The 20,110-nt window shown below is 35.3% G+C and overlaps 2 protein-coding genes across 5 annotated transcripts in view; both read right to left on the bottom strand.

The window, feature by feature from the left end:
• Nucleotides 1-7,004: 7,004 nt before the first annotated feature.
• On the bottom strand, nt 7,005-13,549 carry LOC110026891 (E3 ubiquitin-protein ligase CIP8-like). The gene is made up of 2 exons (XM_020728094.1): nt 13,297-13,549; nt 7,005-7,834 (listed from the first exon to the last, which is right to left on the bottom strand). The coding sequence occupies exons 1-2, from the start codon at nt 13,547-13,549 to the stop codon at nt 7,263-7,265; spliced, it is 825 nt and encodes a 274-aa protein (XP_020583753.1). The 3' UTR covers nt 7,005-7,262.
• A 4,823-nt stretch (nt 13,550-18,372) lies between these two features.
• LOC110026922 overlaps nt 18,373-20,110 on the bottom strand; it is a 43,991-nt gene continuing 42,253 nt past the window's right edge. For all 4 annotated transcript variants that reach the window (XM_020728135.1, XM_020728132.1, XM_020728134.1 and 1 more), the window contains exon 4: nt 18,373-18,767. In XM_020728135.1, coding sequence (XP_020583794.1) covers nt 18,534-18,767 — 234 coding nt within the window. In that variant the 3' untranslated portion in view covers nt 18,373-18,533. The remainder of the gene's footprint in view (nt 18,768-20,110) is intronic.

Genomic DNA, 20,110 nt, shown 5'->3' on the forward strand with positions numbered 1-20,110 from the left:
CTGTAGGATGACAGTATCATTCACCGACACAATGCTAGCGAGAGTTGACCCGAACCTTCTTAGGTTGTTGGTGGCTCTACGCCCGACAATGTGATCGACTCGTGGACAACTACTTTTCAAAATTGATAAAAAACAAATTTGATAAGAACAGATACACCTTTTTTCTAAAACAAAAATGTATTTTTTCGCTAAAAATAAAATTGATACAACCCACTTTTTGCATGTTTGAAACCTATGTGCATGCTGAAAATATAAATTTTAAATACATTTTAAACATCGGTTGTCCCCTTGTTGATCACCTGTTTAGGCTAAGGAGTACCCTCCTGAGTTAGGTTCGATAAGACACCCTTCTAGTTGAGTGACGGACTTTATACATCCGGGTGACCAAGTAGCCTTCGACGACCCTCGAGTACTAATATATAGTTGAGCCTAGCCCCGACCCGAGTGCTTGCGGTCCCACTCTTTTCGGACTTTTTCATATATTTTTCTTGGAATTTTTGGACAAAGCACTTGTGGTCTTTTTTCGGGGTTTTCCCGTATTTTCTACGATTTTAATCGATTTGTCGATTCGTCGATTTTCTCGCATTTCTCTTGTCGTGAGTCTTTCGACTATCATTCTAGAGATTTCTAGACGATGTTTCTTTGTTTTAGGTTATATAAAGCATTTCAGCCTGTTTCCTCAAGTTTTGTTGTTTGTACCTGTTGCATCAATTACACCTAAGGAACAGCGGACCTCCCAGGTATACATGTTTGTTTTATGTTTACAGCATGTTACTTTCTTTCTTGCGTTTACAGCATGTTACTTTCTTGCAAATCACCGACCTGCTGTATTTTTTTTTACTTCTCCCTTACCCCGCATGTTGTAATGTTTTTCTACTGCATACTTCTACTTCTTGTCCTGTGCTACATATTACTGTTATGCTATACACTATACAACTTCAACATGTTCCCTATAAAATGTTTAAAGAACTACAATCATAGAGCCACTTGATTTGACATCAACTTGATTTGTTGATTTGACATCATAACCTGACACCCTAGAAAACTTAAACTCATCACAACAAGGAACTTGGAGCTCGCGCGGTGGGCAGCACAGTCATCTTCACTAGCAGAATATGTCTTCCCCAGCTAAACTATTCCTTTCCTAGAAATTAAAACAACAATCCGTAGGATTTCGAGGTGGTTTGCCTAACGCAACATAAATCCTCAACTTTTCGTTAGCCATTTGTACAGTTCTACTGTGCAATCTAACTTCCTATACGGGCAAAATTTAAATTAAATCACATTGGGCCAAATTTAAATTAAATCAAACCAATCAATACTAAAAATTTTAAATCAACAACTAAACATGATTGGAGTTTGCTTTAGAGCCAATTGGGTCAATTAGGCCATTTGACCCAATTTGAACCAATTATGTCAAATTGAATCAATTCAAATTAAATTCAAATCAAATTGAACATTCTTAAAATTTTAAAATCACTAATTGACTTTAATTGAACTCAATTAGAACACAGCCTAATTAGGTAAATTGGGTCACTTGACCAAATTGAACTAAATTATACCAAAATCAAGTTAAATTCAAAATAAATTAAATTGATAATTACCAATAGTTCAAAATAATTAACTAAAGTTGTCTCAACACTCTGTTGAGGCTAATTTGGCCAATTGGGCCACTAGACCTATCAAAACCAAATTGACCCAAATAAGTCACATTGAGCCAAACCCAACTAAATCAAATGTAACACCAACCAAACCTGGTTAGTCATTCTTTAAGGTCCTTAGTAGTCTATTCCTAGTTTCCCAACCCTAGGTGGGCTTGATTTATGTTGAACCAAACCAAAATAAACAACCAAATATGCCCATAACACCAAAATAACCTAATCCAACATTTTTTCTTTGTCTTGGGCATACACTAAGGACCATATTTAGCTAACCCAAGTTAAAACAAGCTATCTCATATGACAAAATACCTTATGGGTCTAAATCAACCTAAGTCAACTTTTGGTTCACCCTCCATGGCTTGCACTTCACCTCACTGCCCCAAAAGCTCATAGTCATTAGGATATCCCCACTTGTGCAATCCCCAGCCATTTCCAACTCTTAGCTTTGCACATGCAAGTCTCCATGGTTGAACCAAGCCAAATCAAGATCTTGGTTCATACGAGGAGCTCAAGGAAGTCGTTGGTTTCTCAAAACACTCACAATAATTCCAGGAGCAGTTCCCAAGAAATTTCACACCAAAACACTCACTCCAAACCCAAATTACATGAAGGGGCATCCCCCCTTTAAGAAAATTTTAGAGACTTTGTTGTAAGCTTCTCCAAGTTTGATTAAACGTTGGAAGGAGCTTAGGGAAGGGTCTAAGGAGCATGCTCAAATTAAAAATTATAAAAGAAGAGCTCAAAACTGAGTATGCAATCTTCCACTTCTATGCTCCCACCAGATGCACTGTGAAAGGAATATTAAAACTAGGCTCATCCCATAATTAGATATGTTAAAAATATGTTAAAAACTTCATTTAATTTTGTTCTAGTGAGTTAGATTTGAATCAAACCCATTAGATCAAGTAGATCATGTAAGAAAAAATGGAGGGATACAATTTTTTTTTTTTGGCTAAAGTAAAAGATATAATTAGGACCATATATTATGTATTTAAGATGGATTATGTTGATTAATAAAGTAGAAACTACACATAGATTCCCTACATTTAAAACAACAACCAACTAGAGCTTGATATTTGTAAAGTATAGGTGAGCTAGCTATTTAGATGGATAAGTGGATCAATTGTATTTCTGTCAATATGAGAACAACACTAAACTTATATAAACATGAAAATAAAACTGAACTTAAATGGAGATAGGGCGGCAAGAAGGGTGGTGACCTCAACATTTAAGGTGAAAAAGTTCATGCACACAGCTCGTGGGGAAATGAATGTGCGGGAAGAGAATGGGGAGAGTGGAAGACAGAGGTGAGAGAGGAATTGGATGAAGTGAGAAGCGAAAAAATACTTTGATCACTTGACTCGTGATCATAATAGCAATCAAATAAGAGAAGGAAAAAAAGTGGGAACTAGAGCATCCAAGCTCTATTAATCAAGTATTTTTGATTGATCCCGAGTATATATATCACATTTTTCTTAGGATAAAAATAGAATTCCTCCATTGATTCTCTGATGTTTCCAATAATGTTCTGATAATATTTCGGTTTTTCCGCCACAATAACTTTCACATGATTTCTTATCATGTACATGATTTGCTCTCAACTCTTGAGTCCTACTGTAAAAGATCAACATTTATTTCATTTCAAGCATTTATTTTGTTGGTTGTAGAAAATTGGATCCCTTTTACAATGCTCACCCTAGATAAGAATGACTTACAATTTTAAAAAAATCTGCTTATGTATGGTAAAACCAGCAAGTATTCTTCTAAAATATCTTTGCAAAACTAGCTGCCTGTCAAATTAAAGAATGGTGGAACAATTTTTTTCTCAGCTATAGATTATAGAAATTTGGTAGAGTACAAGTTCACTCAATGAAATCCTGCAAAACAGACATTTGAAGCAGATTTTTTCTTCTGCAAAACAGACTTGAGGTTTTCTTGTAGATGTTAGAGAGGAATTATTTGTTCTGAAGAAACCAGATGTTGTTTTATGAGTTTCCCCTCTTAATATTTAGGAGATTTTGGGGAACAGGGATCAGGTTTATTTCCCAATTTTCATGGCTTATTATCTAATAGAATAATCTATACCTCTTACTTAAAATTTGATATTTTTTTGGAAGGTTCAAGACATAAAATTTAAGTTGAATGGAGTTGAATCAAATGAATGATGTCATAAATATTAAAATTATTCAATATGATATAAATGATTTAATAATAATACAATAAAAGTATTTTCACCACTTTCATATACAATATTGCAATGCATAAAACATCATTTCAGAATTTTTTAATTATAATATTAAATCAAAATTTTAGAACATAATATTTCAATTATTTATTATTTTTAATTTAAACTATTTAATTTTAACTGTTTGATTGAAATCAAAAGTTTAAAAATTGATCAATATTAAAATTAGTTTTGTTCTTAAAAAAGTTGTCTGTTTCACTGATTAACCAGTTCAATAATCAATTCTCATTCATTCTGATCGACTTTATGCAATGTAAAAGTGATTTTAGACTTGAACTGAACCGGTCCGAGGACGGGTTCTAATTGAAGTGAATTTTCTAAATCATGATTTTTTTCTCGAAACAAGTTGGACCTTGTCTTTATAGAAGAGCCTTGATGGTATATTCATATTTGAGGGGTGTTCGGTGGCATGCTTATCGTCGGATTTAGCCATGGATTTAAATTAAAATCTAGCCAACACCAAAAGAATGAAAAAATAAATCCAACACTTCATTACATTGAATTTCATCACGTTCCGTCGCTTTTTTCTCGCGTTATCGTCACTTATTCGACGTAAATTTCTATTTAATAAATCCGATCGCGAGACAGATTTATCCCTTCGTACACAGCGCAAGCTCCTCCCGTCATTTGTGTGATCCGGAATTATCAAATTACATAAATCCTATTAAACATAAATCTGATTTGAAGCCAAACCCTGCCTTTAGGTAATTGAGGATTAGACTTATGAAGCTCAAAGAATCATTTCGGAATGTTCTTCTAATTTTGTAAATATAAAAAATTAGAAAACAAAAAAGAAAACAATCTAATGCAAGAATTTCATATTTCAAAAGTTTGGAATTAGATTATTTTCTCACACTGATTTTTAAAATCAAAGAAATTGATAACTTAGATTCAAAATCGAGTAAAAAATAATGGCCACTTTAGTTTGAGGAGATGAAGATTTATATACATACCATTCAATTCCTGTGCATTTACATTTATAACACCCAAATTTCAATTTTTACAACTATGCCACCTTACCCCCTGCATGAAAAGGTGTATTTCATTTTAAAAGTTAAAAATCGCGCGCGCGCACACACACACATACACACACACACACACATACATACATACATACATACATACATACATACATACATACATACATACATATACCTACTCGTCGTTTGTAAGACCCCTCTGGTCTAGGGTTCGATTTATTAGGCGCATTAGTGGTGATCAGGGCTAGTATCATAGCCTTCGGCCATTCCTTAAAAAAAAAAAAAAAAAAACTACCGCCTTTAAGTATATTTATAATTTCTAATGATTACTAGCAATCAATCTTTCAACAAAATAAAGGCAAAAGGACCCTCTTAAGTGCTGTTTTTCATGCATCATACAAGCTATTCACCTTCACTAACTCATTTAAAAAGCGCTTGTTAATAATTATATAACCCGCAAGGCCAAATTAGTCAATCATAGAAAGCTAAAGCCTTTATCATAACGTCTTTGAGAACTTTTGAAATCATACCATCCAATCTCATTTGGACGGGCTGATTCAGACAAAAGAAGGTATTATTCTCTATGTTTTCCACATGGTCTGATAAAAATTGAATTGATTTAACCAAATTATTTAAATATAATTTACTTTAAGGAATAGTGAGTCCAATGCAAAATTCACTCCATCGAAAGTTCATACACAAGAATTTTAATGAATGTGATAAACTGATGTTGAAAACTGGTTCAAATGAAAGTATTTTTCAATCAGAGGATTTAGTAGAAAACACGGTAAAATCCCAGTCCCTAATTAACTTGTTTATTATGAAAGAGAAATAATATTAATTCAAATTAGTATCGTAATAAGATGATAAATAGAATGAACAATTAAGAAATAAATAAGAAAAACAAACACTTAAAGCACATATTATTAAACAATTATAATGATTTAAAGATAAAGTCTTGAATTTGAATAAATTTTAAGTATATATATATATTAAACAAGCTGGCTCACGAGCTAACGAGTCTATTTAGAGCTGGCTTGAGCTCGTTTACTTAGCTCATCGAGCCCAACTCACAAGTAATTTACCGAGCCGAGCCATAACATGCTCATGAGCCTGCTTGGCTCAACTGCTCGGTTACAACCCTATTGCTGAATATCACGAGTTTGAATTATTTTCCTATTAACAAGATAATCATTCTAACCCACACCAAACTGATCTTAATAATAATAACAAAAATCTCAAAGAAGTGCAATGCCATACAAAAACAAATAATTCAGTTCAAAATGATAGCTGGAATGATCAGATCCAGCATGATGTTTGATCTATGATCTCATTATATCAGTAACGGGTCAATTTTTTTATGCATTAGATTAATGTCCAATCCATTAATAGGCCTTTCAAGTTAGTCCCCTCGGCTCAAAAGTGCCTACATGATGATTATAGCTCAAGAGGAATTGCTCAAAAATTGACTCCTTCCCCATATAATATACTTTACTGTCACGGGTTAAAATCATTCCCAAGATCAGCAAGATCTCAAATTTCATGACCCAATTTGTTATTTCCAGAGTTGCTCAGGTTTGATCCCATTTGAGGAAATGAAATGTTTTTATTGGTGTCGAGTAAAGTGATAATACCCTTATATTCATCTTCATCTTCAAAGAATCATTTAAGAAAAAAAAAATCCAACCTCTGTTGATTTAAATTCAAGCTTGAGCTTCAAGTGAGTTAATGATTTAGAGACAAAGTAGACTCGATCAAACTTAAAATTTCTCAGTTTTGATACAATAGAAGGGATGTAGATCTTACCGGAGCAATTTGAATCATAGCTGTGCTCTTTGTTTAAGTTGACTGCGGGAAAAACAATTGGTTAGCCAATATTTTTTTGTTGATCAAAATCATGAACATTCTGATAACTCTACATTTTGACTACAAGTCCTATGCAATCTATCTTGGATTATCATGAATCAAATCCCACTGGTTATAGGAAAGCATTATTTTTTACTATGCAGGTTAGGAAAAATTGCTCTTAAAAATTAGGAAATTTGGATTTATCTCACAAGAACACCAAAGCCAAGCTGGCCAGATATCAATCGATTAGGTTACTACAAAAGATAATTGTTTTACAAGCAGAAGAAAAAAAATTGATTGTGGTGCTCATCTTATTCATATATCGTATTCAGATGCAATACAAATTTCTTGATTTCTGAAACTAATTATTAGGTGACACCCAGCATTTCTGGCACGGAAATCAAAAGGAAAAAAAAAACCTTAATACATGAACGAAATAAAGCAAAAAACTTCTAACCTTCATCGCCTCAGAACACTGCAACATCTCAAAGTAGCTTGCAGAGTTTCAAATTCATATCTAGTTTGAGATTATTCCTCCTCACCGACGATGGCAGCATCACTGGTATCGGTGGAAGGCAATTCATGTCGACACAAGGGACAAGTATTCCGCATTATCAGCCAAGGCACAATGCAACACTCATGGTAATGGTGCAAGCATGGAAGCCGCTTCACCTCCTCCGAAAGAGATATCTCATCTTTGCAGACCGCGCAATTGGTATTCTTCTCAGCAACATCTTCCACCGTTAACAGTACAGAAGGGAGGTTTTCAACCACGGATTTTGCCGCAGGTCGTCCGCCCTTCATCCATTCCGATCCGCCATGACCACCTAATTGTTCGAACGAAAGCTCGTATTCAGAAGCATAGGCAAAACCCTCCCGGTCTTCAACGAAGACAGAATCGTCGTCGGTCCTGTTCAGGGAGAAAAGAAGAACCTCCCACTCGACGTTCCGTTCGGAATCTTCTCCTTCCTCTGTATTAGGGTCAGGACTCCCGACCTCGATCCGTTCCGAGACATCCTCCCACTCGAACTCCTCGACTGGATCATTCAAATGAATCCATTTAAGGAATAAGTGGGGCTTCAGTGAGCTTTGTCTGTCAACTGGACCTTAGTGTATCGCCGATTTGATGGATCCAAATTATGTCGATTGATAAGCATAGTTTGATTATTGTCCATCAATCTCCACTAAGGAGGTTATGTCAATAGGGTGAATCTAGGTCATTGGGCAGAGGATAAATTACCAAAATATGATGCATATCCTTCCTTTAGACTAGAGGGTCCTAGTGGGCAATTGTTGTATTCTCCTGATTGTATTGGGGGAGACAGATGACAGATTCTAGTATGACAGTCTTGTGAACCAGCGTCTCCCTTGGATTGGCTTCATCATTATGGCATGCTTGGATGAATCTTCGCCTGTCGTCTGAATGAGTCGCTCAAGCTAAAAACACTTCAACTGTTATTGTGGTTTCAATAGTCTCGGGTTGCTATGTTTGATCAGATATATAGTTTGTCAATTTTTCTTTTTGTGGGCCCACTCAAGTTTATGATTTTTCTTTCGGATCATTATATCCGAGGGGGGGGGGGGGGGGGGGGGGGCCCTTTGGGTTTCTAAATTATGTAATCATTTATTCATGAAATGATCCCCTGATTATAAACAAAGGGGTACAACATATGTAGTTACATTTAAGCCCTTATTTAAGTAGAGATTGTACAATTTATTTTAGGTAATTTTCCTCATTGGACCAAGGGTCTTACTACTCTCAAGCTCGGCCCATTGGACTAAGTGGGTCTTTGGTGAGCTTGGTCGGTCAGCTGGAACTGACTGTATCATTGATATGATGGATCTAAATTTTGTCGATTGATAGCCATAGTCCGGTCATGAACCCTCAATCTTCACCAATGAACTTATGTCGATAGGGTGAATCTAGGCCATCAGACAAAAGATAAATTATTGTAATCCAATGTGTATCCTTCCCTCAAACGAGAGGAACCTAATGGAATGGGTGAGACATGTTACCCGATTTATTCTCTTGATTGTATTAGGGGAGATATTTGACAAATTTTAGTATGACAGTCTTGGGAACCAACTTCTCCCTCGAATTGGCTTCATCATGATGGCATGCTTGGATGACTCCTCGCCTGTCATCTGATTGAGTCAGTCTGGCTAATAGTACTTTGACCGTTCTTGTGATTTCAACAGTAGCATGTTCGCTCTCAGATTGAATATATTTTATCAATCCATCCTGTCGTGGGCCCTCTTTAGTTTATTACGTTTCTTTCGTATCGTTATATGAGAGAGGGAGCATAATAATGAACAGTAGAATGAGAGAATTGTGCAACTTTTTATTCATGAAATGATCCTCTAATTATAGATAGAGGCTACAACATATGTAGTTATATTTATGCCCCTATTTAAGTAGGGATTTTACAAGTTATTATAGAAAATTTACCCCGGTGAGCCCAGAGTCTTACTTCTATAAGGCTCGGCTCATTGGACTGATTGGGGCTTCAGTGAGCATGGTCAGTTAACTGGACTTGATTGTATTGCTGATTTGATTTATCCAAATTTTGTCGATCGACATGCTTAGTCCAGTCTACCCTCAATCTCCAGCAAGGAGCTTGTGTCAATAGGGTGAATCTAGGCCATCAGGTGGAGGGTAAATTATCGTTATCTGACGCATAGCCTTCCATTAGATGAGAAGAACTTGGTGGGATGGTTGAGATCAATTGTATTCTTTTGGTCATATTGAGGGAGATGGTTGACAAATTCCGGTATGACAGTCTTGGAAACCAGGTTCTCCTTCGAATTGGTTATGTCATGATGGCATGCTTGGATGACTCTTTGCTTTTTGTTTGAATGAGTTGCTCAAACTGGTAGTACTTCAACCATTCTTGTGATTTCAGCAGTCATCAGTTCGCCATTTTTGATCAGATATCTAATTTGTTGATCCGCTTTTTTGTGGGACCCATTGAGTTTATGACTTTTCTGTTAGACAGTTAGATTTGAGAGAGAGAGAGAGTGAGAGAGAGAACATAATAATGAACAATATAATGAGGAAAATGTGTAACTTTTTATTCAAGAAATGATCACCTAATTATAGACAAGGGTACAACATATGTAGTTATATTTATACTCTTATTTAAGTAGGGACCCTATAAGTTATTCTAGCTAATTTGCCCAGGTGGGCCCAAGGTCGGCTTGGCCCGTTGGATTGAGTGGGGCATCGGTGAGCTTGGTCGGTCAACTGGACTTGACTGTATCGCTGATTTGCTGGATCAAAATTTTTCGATCGATAAGTATAGTCCGGTCATTGACCCTCAATCTTCACCAAGGAGCTTATGTTGAGAGGGTGAATCTAGGTCATCGGGCATAAGGAGAATTACCATAATATGACGTGCAACCTTCCCTTAGACGAGAGAATCTTGGTGAGATGTTTGAGAACTGTTGTATTTTTCTGATGGTATTGGGGGAGACGGTTGACAGACTCTGGTATGATATTCTTGGGAGCTAGCTTCTCCCTTGGATTGACTTCATCATGATGGCATGCTTGGATGACTCTTCGTCTGTCATATGAATGAGTCATTCGAGATGATAATACTTCAATCATTCTTGTGATTTCAAATGTCTCGGGTTCGCTATGTTTGATCGAACATCTAGTTTGACGATCCGTCTTCTTGTGAGTTCATGATTTTTCTTTCGTACCGTTAGATCTGAGAGAGAGAAAGAGAGCATAATAATAAACAATAGAATGAGGGAATTGTCTTACATTTTATTCATGAAATGATCCCCTAATTATAAACAAAGGAGATACAACATATTTAGTTGCAATTATGCCCTTATTTAAGTGGTTATCGTACATGTTTTTCTAAGTAAATTGCCTGGTGGACCCAGGGTCTTACTACTCTCAGGCTGGACCCGTTGTACTAAGTGGGAGTTCGGTAAGCTTGGCCGATCAAATGGATCTGACAGTATTGTCCATCTGATGGATTCAAATTTTGTTGATAGATAAGCATAGTCCAGTTGTTGACCCTCAATCTCCACCAAGGAGCTTATGTCGATAGGGTGAATCTAGAACATCAGGCATAGGGAACATTATCATAATGTGATGAGCATCCTTCTTTTAGACGAGAGGATCCTGGTGAGATGTTTGAGACCTATTGTATTCTGTTTATTGTTTTCGGGAGATGGTTGATAGCTTTCAGTATGAGAGTCTTGGGAACAAGCTTCTCACTTGGATTGGCTTTATGATGACGACATGCTTGTATGACTTTTCGCTTGTCATCTGAATGAGTCGCTCGCTCGAGCTAATAGTACTTCAATCGTACTTGTGATTTCAACAATCTCGGGTTCAGTATGTTTGATCGGATATCGGGTTTGTTGATTTGTCTTTCTGTGGGCCCTCTTAATTTTATGACTTTTCTTTGGGATTGTTAGATTTGAGAGAGAGAGAGAGAGAGAGAGAGAGAGCATAATAATGAACAGTAGAAATAGGAAATTGTCTAACATTTTATTCATGAAGTAATCCCCTAATTATAAATAAAGGGGATACAACATATGTAGTTACATTTATGCCCCCATATAAGTAGGGATTGCACAAGTTATTCTATGTAATTTGCCTCAGTGGGGCCAGGGTTTTAATACTCTTAGGCTCGACTCATTGAACTGTCAGTCAATTAGACCTAACCGTATCGTCAATCTGATGGATTCAAATTTTGTCGATCGATAGACATAGTCCCAGTCGTCAACCCTCAATCTCCACCAAGGAGCTTATGTCGATAGGGTGAATCTAGGCTACCAAGCAGAGGGTAAATTACCGTAATCTGACGTGTAGCATTCCCTTAGACAAGAAGATCCAGGTGGGATGGTTGACAAGAAGATCCAGGTGGGATGGTTGAAACCTGTTACCTGTTGTGTTCACTTGATGTTATTGGGGGAGATAATTGACAGATTACAGTACGACAGCTTTGAGAACTAGCTTCTCCCTCATTTTGGCTTCATCATGATGGCATGCTTGGATGATTCTTTGCCTGTCATTTGAATGAGTCACTCAGGCTGATAGTACTTCGACCATTCTCATGGCTTCAACAATTTCGGGTTTATTATGTCTGATCAGATATCTAATTTGGTATTTTGTCTTTTGCTGAGCCCATTGAGCTTATGACTTTTCTCGAGATTCATGATGACATAATTTTTATGCACATGCAGAGTGTGCGTGTCTATATATATATATATAAGTTTATAGATGTGTGAGTGTGTGAGTGTGTTTAAATTTACTTTTCCGAGAATGAATCACCAAGGATCTAATCCTCCACCCAAAAAAAATTGCTAGAACTCAAAATTTTACCGGGAAAAATCTAAAAAAGAAAAGAAGTATGAAACATAACTCTTAATCTTTAGCGTCAAAGTTCAGCAGAGCTTTAAAAATTCTTAAATCTCCAAGCCTTCACCAATTTCAAGTGAAAAAATGAGAGTTTATTAATAATTTTAGTTAAAGTTCTCAAAACAAGCCATAGAATGCTTGATGTTTAAATATTTCGATCATGATTTAATAATATGAAAATTAAGTGAACTTAAACCCATTAGATTCTTCTCGTTGAAATGCTCATGTTGATTTTAAGCATACAATATATGCAGATTATAAAGTTTTTAACAAATGTCAAAATTAGTTTATATCATCAAGATAGTTACTTTGATTATTGAGTTTTATTAGGTATGACTCATATATCATAAATGAGACTGATGCTTGAGCGGAGCAGAGCCCATGAGCGGAGTGGAGCAGAAGGATCTATCCAATCGGGGGAGGTTCTATATGTGTGTTGGGGTTGCGGGGGCAACACCTCGCGGTTTGGTGCAGGGGTAATTTAAGTAATCACATATTGCATTATAGGGTTATATATATATGTCCTATTTGTAACCCTAGAGGAGTCTCGGATTCTGAATCTTGTATTCTGTACTCTTTTCTAAATTTTGAAAGGGAAGTCACCGCTCTACTCAGGATGTAGGCATCTTTGCCGAACCTCGTAAATCTCTGTGTGTTTTTCTAGATTTGTGTCGATTCTTATTTTTCTTCACCCTAATTTTCTCAACAAGTTTTGAGTTTTTCTTAAATTTAATTTTAAAAAATTTAATACAAAGCTTTCATCAAAATTCACGCTCAATTGAATGGATTAATAGTGACATTTTTTTTCTTATATTTTGGGGTGTCATATAAAATGATACTATTTTAAGAAAATATATTAGGAATTAATTACATGTCATATTATGATAACTATTCTAACTATTATTACTGATAATTATTAGATCATATCATGATAAACTCTTATGATAATAAGTCTGATCATTCTCTTTATAGGAGGATAATTGTCTACATTTAGGCCTATTAAAATCAACAGACCCGAGATTATTAATCCTTAGCAATAGAGCTCTGGCATTCTTCTAAATAAAACTTGATTGTCTTCATGTGAATATGTTAGCTTTGATGTGAGAGAAATGTTTTATTCTATTTTAAGGATCTAATTCTCTCTTTTAACGCACTTTATAGAGAACTAATTGTATACATCACAACTGTCAGCACAGATCTCAAAACAATCAGATGATCTATTTGACGGTCGGACAACCAAGGCGTCATACCATACACTATTGCACGGTCGGGAATCAGCAATCTGCATCAAGAGATTCAAGCAGCATGTCACACAGACAGTCTCAGCCAACCGGGGCACAAGCAGGAATTCTTGATCGCGACTGATCGATCGATCCGGCTTTACTATGGCGGATGAAATCTGCATCCGACCAAGTGCATCGCCCGAACAATCCATAGCTCGGTTGACACTTAGTTGATCGCTTCGGTCAGCTGAATTCAAGCAAGTCGGTCAACTAATTACCGTCATGCTAAAATTCAAATTGTAATACAGATATGCTATAAAGTTCATATAACTAATGAGAATATTTTTGTATTAATAGTAGGTTTCATAATTATTCCCTCCTTTCTGTATTTGTTTCATAATTTTTCTCTCCTTTCTGTATTTGTACAAAACACACCTCTATAAATAAGAGAAAAAATATTAATAAAGAGACCTTTCACTGACTTTCCCACACCCAACTCAGGAATCACAGTCTCCTAACGAGGAAATTTCAACACCTGCCCCTCAGGGTCCTTAAATGAGTCGACTTGATAAGCTAGCACAAATTCAATCCTCGACTTTCTTTGCAGTAGCTGAAGGCCCGTAGCCCATCTTCGCCATAATCTTGGGGCCTACATAGAGTTTCCTTAGATCGCCGATCATGATTCGAATCGGCTGACCAGAGAAAAATAACAACAACGGATGCAATACTAAACATATGACTCTATTAGTATCATTAAATTGATTATTAAATTGACTTTCTTGATTTGAGTATCATTAAATACTAAAAATTCCCCAGACCTTATCATAGTTGTCACTTCCAAGGAGCGAAAAAATTCAGGTAACTAATATGTATACACCACAACTGTCAGCACAAATCTCAAAACATTCGTACGACCCATATGGCGGTCAGACAACGAAGGCGTCTTACCATTCTTCATTGCAGTTGATCGATCAACCTACCTTTATCGTAACAGATGAAATTTACATTCGATCAAGTGCCTTGACCGACCAACCCATTGCTCAGTCACCACTCAGCTGGTCGTTTCAGTAGGTTGAATTCAAACAAGCCTGTCAATCGATTACCGCCATGCTAAAATTTAAACTGTAATACAGATATCGTATAAAATCTATATGAATAATGAAAATATCCATTGTACTAATAATAGTTTTCATAATGATTCCCTCATTGTTGTATTTGTACAAAATACACCTCTATAAATAATGGGGAAAATACGAAAAAAATGAAGCGATGCAACGATCGCGTAAGGGATGCAAATAACTATGTGATAGTTATTAATAGTGGAGAAGTACTTTATCTTAGATTTTTACAAAAGAACCTAATAAAAGGGTAATTGTTGTTAGAAGTGGCCCTAATAGCTTGGAAGACCAAAGTGCTCAACTTCTGACTGATTCACTAAGGGGGAAAAGAGCAAGATGAAGATGAATAGTTCACAGAATAGCACGAAGCTTGAGTGTTCCATTTGAGCTACTTCCTATTGGAGGTAATGTTGACATAGTAAAGAGCATTTACTTACATACCACTCAATTCCAATATATTTGCATATCTAATGCCAAAATTTTACTTCTTTATAGTCATAAAATCCAAAGTTTTCATACCACATAAAAAATATCACTATTTTAACTTTTAAAAAGTGAAATACACCATTTGATACAAAATTAAAGCGACACATATGTGAAAATTTAAAGCTTAGGTGTTAGATATGTAATATAGGAATTGAATGGAATGCATGTAAATCTTCAAAAAATTTAAATTAAAATAATAATAATAAAATAAAGAATAATAGGAAAAAAAAAACTATCCAAAAATATAAAGAAACATAAAACTAACTTGTTCGCTGCGATTGCTTTCATCTTTATTTCCGACATTTTGCTAACATAACTTGCATAGACTTGTGGTAATATTTGTCATTTTCCTTTCTATTATTAAGTGTTACAAGCCTTGAAATACTAGTCTTCATGAATGCTCCAAATATCAACTCTAATATGGAATGATAAAGAAGAGGCAACAGGCGGAGGAAGATAGAAATAATTTTTGTTCAGAGGAGGAAACTTGAAATAATGGCTTCAATAATAATGTATGTGGAGACCAACAAAAATTCTTATATTCAACTCATGTCAACATAAAGTTCATACTATTCAAAGTCTATTTCTTCCAAAAGGGGCACAAAATAAAAGAAAGATGAGGGGGGGGGGGGGGGATATAACAATACATAAAATTAATTTGCTTTGTTGAACTATGCTTGTCCGGACTAAAAGGTTGCAAGCATGCATCTTAAATTGCGCAATCTTGGTCGAGCCAATTAGAATGAAAGCTGTGATGGTAGTCATCTTCCATGATACTACAAAACTTTTGAAATGTAATAGAATACACGAGTCTTTTTAGAAGCTCCTTAGCCGGCACACATACATGGTCGATGGATTTCATTTAAAGTTTTCATGATAATGATTGATAACGCTTATAATTACTTTCATGATGAAAATAAACTCAATAACTTTATAATTTTCTAAAACTCTCATAAATTCATCTAATAACTTTCCTTAAAATTTCCACAATTCTAAATAATAGTTTGAGGATTTTCAAACTCTTACAATATTTATTTTTAAAATATCAAAACAGATCTCATGCTTTTGCTATACATCAGCAACAGTCAACTCTGTCCAAATCTTGCCACAAGGTCTGAACATCCAAGTCATAAAAACTGACCAACCAATACTACAAACTAAGAGGCACATAAATAGCTATGATTTAGTGAAGTGGATGAGGTGATACAGCTCTTCTAATTCCTAGGGTAAGCCATCAAAGCATGGACAGTAATCACATCTAGTCTCTACCTCTAAAAACTTGCAATTAAACACAAACCATTGACCTCTTCTCCTTCACAGACCAATTTCCAGCACATTATCACCCAACATAAATCACCTATAAACTCAAGCCACCATCCTCCTTAGGAAAAATTATTGTGTGCAGACACCGCACACAAAATTTATGTGCGGTGTTCGATCATGACCGTCAAAAATTGAGATTGGGCCCCACTAACGATAAAAAAAATAAAAAGATGTATTTTAATGGTCCAGATCGAACACCGCATGGAAATTTACGTGCGGTATAGGTACGCAATAAGCGCTCCCTCCATTGACCTGCTTTATTTGCCTTAGGCTTACTTATTCTTTCTTCCAGTTCCAATAAAAAAAGAAATTCAAAATCCTTCAATCCCAATGCGGACATTCCAATTTTCTCTTCCATCATCTCCCAGCAGAAGAAATATTACATCAGTACTACGCACGTAAAAATAACATGCGTAGTCAATCAAAACACGCCACGACATCTCGCGCGGTAGAGCAAAAAAAAACGGCGCAGTAACACGGAGAATATTCTCTCCTGTGTTATTCATGTGTTATTGCGTGTTATTCATGTGTTATTGCGTGTTATTCATGTGTTATTGCGTGTTATTCATGTGTTATTGCGTGTTATTCATGTGTTATTGCGTGTTATTCATGTGTTATTGCGTGTTATTCATGTGTTATTGATGTGTTATTGTGTTATTATAACACCAAGAATATTTTCAGGATACAATAACACATGAATAATACACAATAACACTTGAATAACACAGGAAATATTCCCGACAGAGAAAAAAACGGCGCAGTAACACGGGGGAATATTCTCTCCCATGTTATTCTTGTGTTATTGTGTGTTATTCATGTGTTATTCATGTGTTATTGTATCCTGGGAATATTACTGCGCCGTTTTTTTTCTGCGTCGCGCGGGATATCGTGGCGTGATTTCATTGGGTACGCACGTTCCTCTACGTGCGTAGTACTGATGTAATATTTTTTCCTCCCAGCAACCACCAAACTCCATTACTTCTACAATCAAACCAAGCTAGAAACCTCTCCAAGTTTCATTAAACTCGACACCTCACATGCATACTTCCTCCAATTGATCTAAACAGTAATCTTTAAAATTTCTTTCAAACCCAAGTTGACATATCATTTTAAATTCATAGAAGCATATTATCATAATTATATCATCACATGTGCTGAATGTTGATGGTAAAAATCTACATAAAGTATATCCTCAATATTAAGAATATTATTTCTTAATTTATTTTTTTTTATTTTCTAATGTATATACAAAAATAATAATATTAACATAATACCCAATTAAATAAAGATGTAACATTTTTAATGCAGTCTATGTTTTACCCCTGCAAGGCAGTACTTGCCTCACCATTTACATTATTCAAGTAACATTTTAAAGTTTGAAAAAGAAAAAAAAAAAAAATATTTTCTACAAAATTTGTTTGAACCAAAATAATTATAATTATAACTGGCATCTGAATCCACTTCACAAGCAACTTGCTCTAAATTGTGTTACAACCTAAACTACTAAAACTTGAATCTGAATCCACTCCAATTATCAGGGCTATAGCTCCATGCAACAACCATAATATCTTTAGTACTTGATTTTTCAAAAAATTAACATACCATAATTTAAACTAAAGATAAAAATACATATATACAGTAAGAAATGCTACAGCTACAGCCCGTAAATCTTTTCTATAACTTTTTTTACCACAAACAACGAAGTTGAATATCATTAAAAAACACAACAAAACGTAATGGTAAGGAAATGATCCATCCCTCTTTTCATCTGCTGTTCTAACAAAACCCCATATGCACATAACTCTTCATACGTACTCCATTATCCCAATAATAACTTTTGAATAACATCGAAATAGAACGCGCGAAGGTTATTAGAAGGTTATTAGGGCTATATGTTCTTGAAATTAATACCTCAATAACCTTTCAATAACCCCCTAATAACCGTGAAGTGTAGGTTATTGAGAGGTTATTACGCAAGCAGCTCTGCGTGCGTAGTCCGCATGCAAATATTTTCCCATAGATTGTTCCTTTTTTTTTATCAACTTTGACCAACTTTTATTGTTTTTAAGATAAACATAAGAAAAAAAATGCATAGAGAATCACAGATATCTCTAGCTGGCTTTAGGAGCACTTCGTTGATTAATAAAATGAACTATATCGAACAATAAAAATGTGTTTTGTGCAATGCAACTTCAGATAATTGCCTAAATCAAAATCAAATAAAGTAATTGCTAACCTCAAAACTTCATCCGGCCTGCTTGTAAGCAACTCATTTGGTCTGATCAGGTTGTGAAGAGCTGGGCACCATTGGTTGGGTTGGTTGGTTGGCACCTAAATCTTTGGGTTCTGATGGTTCCATTGCCGTTGCTCTCTGTAGCATAGACTGCTCACGCATGGCTTTGATCATCTCTTTCATTTGGTTTTCCTCTTTTTCAAGCTGTAAATTAATAATCATCTCGGCATCTTTGTCGATCGGCTTGAAGTACTCCTCGATAGCAGTTTCCTTTCAAGAGAGTGAAAATTAAAATCCTTCCATAAAATAAAAACTCGGAAGAAATATAATTTTTCAAGTTTGGCACGATGATATGGTTGGAGCTGTAGTGCTGGTCCTAATATCACATGTCCAACAATACTCTCCCTCATAAGTTTGAAGCATTAGCTACTGAATTCTCCCTAAATAGATTACAACTGAACTTGGAAGAAAAAGTCAAATTAACTTGATCAACTACAACTTCCAACATGGAGCATAGATCTCAAAGCAACACAAAAAGAGAAGACAGGACTTCACTTAATTCGATTAAATCAGTGCAAATAGAAGTCAAGAATAAACTTCTAGAAAATTACCCGAGCCTCGTGTAGACACAATGGATGCTTGGACCATTCAAATTAAGGTCAATAAGATCATGAACAATCTGAACCAAGCTGAACAAGTTTTGTCAGCCCATTCATCACCATCACAAACACTATGGGCTTGTTGGGGATCACTGATGCTTTTTTTTTATTTTTTTCCTTTATTCTAGCATTTTATTTTAGAAACATATTTATTTAGTGTATTTTTTACATTTTATTAATTTTTTTGGCTTTCAAAAACAAATTAATTTATTTTTAAAAACAATCAAAATATCTAAAAATTGTTTTGAGTGTTTAAATATGTTTTAACATACCAATATATTTTATTTCAAATAAAAAAAATTAAAACTAGAAACCAAACAAAAAATCAAAAGTGATCCAAAACGGACACTATGTGCAAGCAAACTTGGTGATGATTCCCGCTGCAGTGATGTGAGCTTTGAAAATTAACGACCCCTCCTAGTGAACTCTCTGCATTTTAAATTAATTCTGTTTTGTTCAGAGAGCTTTAGAAAATCCAATTTTCATATTAGATTGTAGATAAGACACTACCCAGAGATTTCACCCTCATTTAGCGAAAGACTTTTTTATCTGGGGTTCGTTGTTTTCCATAGGCCCAAGATCCTATGATTAATTAACTCTCCAAATAATGGAAGAGCACTTTCGATTAAGGCTAGTCATTAAAAATTGAAAAGTGAACATATAGTAGCATTAGACTTAGGCCCTGTTTGAGAAAACTTTCCATTTTTTGGTTTTTGTTTCTGAAAAAAAAAACAAAAATAATGTTTGTTTATTCTTTTTTTTTATTTTTTTTAATTTTGTTTTTAAAACACAAGGTTTGTTTTCAAAACATCAAAAACGGAGAAATTGTATTTTTGTTGTTTTAAAAACATGTTTTCGGAGCATTACCTGTGTCAAGCTCCGCCGTCGTCGGCCCCTGCTGGCCTCACCTACCCGCAGCACAAGCACGCCGCAGCCGCCCCAATCGCCTGCCAC

This window comes from Phalaenopsis equestris, unplaced genomic scaffold (genome assembly GCF_001263595.1).
Source record: "Phalaenopsis equestris unplaced genomic scaffold, ASM126359v1 Scaffold000403, whole genome shotgun sequence".
NCBI lineage: Eukaryota > Viridiplantae > Streptophyta > Magnoliopsida > Asparagales > Orchidaceae > Phalaenopsis > Phalaenopsis equestris.